Source organism: Nansenia antarctica, assembly GCF_963989245.1.
Source record: "Nansenia antarctica genome assembly, chromosome: 2".
Taxonomy (NCBI): domain Eukaryota; kingdom Metazoa; phylum Chordata; class Actinopteri; order Argentiniformes; family Microstomatidae; genus Nansenia; species Nansenia antarctica.
This window is the reverse complement of record NC_137675.1, coordinates 89487399-89490522: the sequence shown is the minus strand read 5'-3', so window position 1 is coordinate 89490522 and position 3124 is coordinate 89487399. Positions and strand designations below refer to the sequence as shown.

Below are 3124 nucleotides of genomic sequence, written 5' to 3'. Positions count from 1 at the left end.
GCTTTTAGCCAAGCTAGCCAAGCAAGGTCTTCTTCGGTGGTGCATCGTTACTAGATGCTGGAGGGGAAACAGCGCCCCCTCTGTCCTAAGTGCTCTATTTGACCGTATGTTTGATTCACTTCAACGTTGTATTTGTCATTACAGAGGATACAGGGCTAGCAACAATACGACAATCAGTCAATTATTTAATGCAATATAATAATAATAATAATAATAATAATCAATAACACTGCCCCCTACTGTTGAGAATCTGGATCAGGGAAGTACTGTAGTTAGTCAGGCCGCACATCTTACAGTTGCTATGGATACTGACATGGAACCCTTTTTTTTGTTAAACCCTTAATAATGCTCTGTTAGCCACATTGTAAATAGTAGAATAATGCTGGTAGTTATGGGTCGTGAACTAAGTCATGAATGGTATGAAATGTATATGAAGAATTAGTTTTCTGAGGTTTTTGGGGGTAATTTGTATGAGGTGAACTTTATATAAGAGGACGTATGGTGAACTTTATATAAGATGGACTTAAGGTAGATATGTACAGTTAAGGTAGATATGCAGTTAAGATAGCTATGTAGTACATAGCTACCTTAACTGTACATAGCTATCTTAACTGTACCTATCTACCTTAACTGTATTCTCTCAGCTCTCTCTGTATTGTGTATTATTATTATAGTTATAATTGTGTTGCTATATTTTCACTGTACAGTTAAGCTCCTTGTATTGTACTTTTGCACGAAAGGCGCTATATAAATAAAGTTGGATTGATTGATGATTGATACACCACTCAAGCATGGCTCTCGCACGCACCCACACACACACCCACACCCACACCCACACACACACACCCACACCCACACCCACACCCACCCACCCACACACACACACACACACACCCCCCCCCCCCCCCACACACACACACACACACACATTTAGTCTAGTTCTTAAACCGAGTCAAACTTCTTTTTTTTAAATCCACATTTGAGGTGAGAAACTTCCCAAATGAAAACACCACACCACCACAGGTCAGGCTTGTATACCACAAGGAACACCTTTTCTTTTATTATTCAGGATCCGTCACCATGACAACGACATTTCATCACCAGGAAGTGGAGCGGTGCTCTCACATGCAGACAGGCCTGTGGAGGAACAGGCTCAGCAGCCTGCACAACAATGGACACGTAGAAAAAAGAAAAGAAGAAGAAAGGAAGTAGTAGTCACATGCTAACTGTCTTCTGAGGGGGGGGGAGGGGGAGGGGGAGGTATGGAACAGGTTTATGAAAAGGTTTCCCAACCTGTCGGCCAGGAGACGGGCCTACGACACTGACGAGAATCAACATCATCTGTCTGTCTGTCTCTCTCTCTCTCTCTGTGTCTGTCTTTCTGTCGGTCTCTCTCTCTCTCTCTCTCTCTCTCTGACACACTGTCTGTGTGACCAGGGGCCCAGTATTTCAAAACGTTTCATCCTCATCAGAATGATCCAGATAGTGTTTTTACTTTTTGTGACCCAGGGTCAGATCGACCCGCCAGGCTTTGACTAGGGTGTCAGGGTGTGAACCAGCCAGCTCCATCTGATCCAGGGTCACAAAACAACAACACAGAACCGTCCAGATTCTGACCCAGATTAAAGGTTTTGAAGTACCGGGGGGGGGGGGGGGGGGGGCAGGGGGGCTCTGTGGGGGTCCAAGCCCAGGTTGGGGTCACCTCGGGCGGGTGTCGGTGTTCAGCATCAGCTGGTGAGCGTCTGGAGGGGTGGGGGGGGGCAGTCTGCCGAAGGGGGGGTCTGGAAGTCAACCACCACCGTGGGGGGGTCTGTTTGGCTCCCCTGGACCACCATCTTCTCCTCCTCCTCGTCGTCTCCGGAGCTCTCAGAGTGGCGCCGGTCGCCATTTTGTTTCCCGTTCTGGACTCTCACGCTGCTGGCCTTCCTGGTGACGCTGACCTCATAATCTTCATCTTCATCATCCTCCATGCGGAGGATGATGAAGGACTCTTCTTCCTCCTCCTCCTCCTTCTCTTCCTCCGGTCTCATCCCTCTCTTATCACCCTCTCCCTCGTCTGGCTGCCTGTCAATCAGAAACAGGGGGCTGAGCTTTTGAAGAGGGGCGGTGTCCATCTCCTCGTCGTGAGGATCCATACTGGAAAGGAAATGACATCGTACGTCAGACACGCACACACAGGAAGTACACTATATGGACAAAAGTATTGGGACAGCCGAACATCACACCCATATGTGCTTGTTGAACTTCTCATTCCAAAACCGTGGGCATTAATATGGAGTTGGTCCCACCTGTGCTGCTATAACAGCTTCCACTCTTCTAGGAAGACTTTCTGCTAGATGTTAGAATATGGTTGTGGGGATTTGCTCCCATTCAGATAACTCATAACTGTTTGTTAATAATAATAATAATAACTTTTATTTGTATAGAGCTTTTCCTGCAAACGTTGCAGTTCAAAGTGCTCCAATCATTATATAATCATAATTTAACCATTTAGTCATTTAAAGGCAATATTAAAAAGATGGGTTTTTAGTCTTGACTTGAACATATGTGCTGAGGTTAAACTGGCAGAGAGACACAATCTGGAGCATAAAATGAGAATGCAGCCTCACCAAATCTCTTCTTTGTATGTGGTACACAGAGAAAACCAGCGTCAGAAGACCTGAGAGCTCTATTGGGCTGATATGCTAGCAGAAGACCTGAGAGCTCTATTGGGCTGATATGCTAGCAGAAGACCTGAGAGCTCTATTGGGCTGATATGCTAGCAGAAGACCTGAGAGCTCTATTGGGCTGATATGCTAGCAGAAGACCTGAGAGCTCTATTGGGCTGATATGCTAGCAGAAGACCTGAGAGCTCTATTGGGCTGATATGCTAGCAGAAGACCTGAGAGCTCTATTGGGTTGATATGCTAGCAGAAGACCTGAGAGCTCTATTGGGCTGATATGCTAGCAGAAGACCTGAGAGCTCTATTGGGCTGATATGCTAGCAGAAGACCTGAGAGCTCTATTGGGCTGATATGCTAGCAGAAGACCTGAGAGCTCTATTGGGCTGATATGCTAGCAGAAGACCTGAGAGCTCTATTGGGCTGATATGCTAGCAGAAGACCTGAGAGCTCTATTGGGCTGA

At 46.4% G+C, this 3124-nt stretch overlaps 1 protein-coding gene across 1 annotated transcript in view; it reads right to left on the bottom strand.

Moving 5' to 3' along the window:
• Positions 1-1024: 1024 nt before the first annotated feature.
• The window catches only part of tbl3 (transducin beta like 3), a 37047-nt gene continuing 34947 nt past the window's right edge, over positions 1025-3124 (bottom strand). Inside the window, exon 22 of the mRNA XM_080524788.1 lies at positions 1025-2136. Within this exon, the coding sequence (XP_080380914.1) occupies positions 1728-2136 (409 nt within the window). The 3' untranslated portion in view covers positions 1025-1727. The remainder of the gene's footprint in view (positions 2137-3124) is intronic.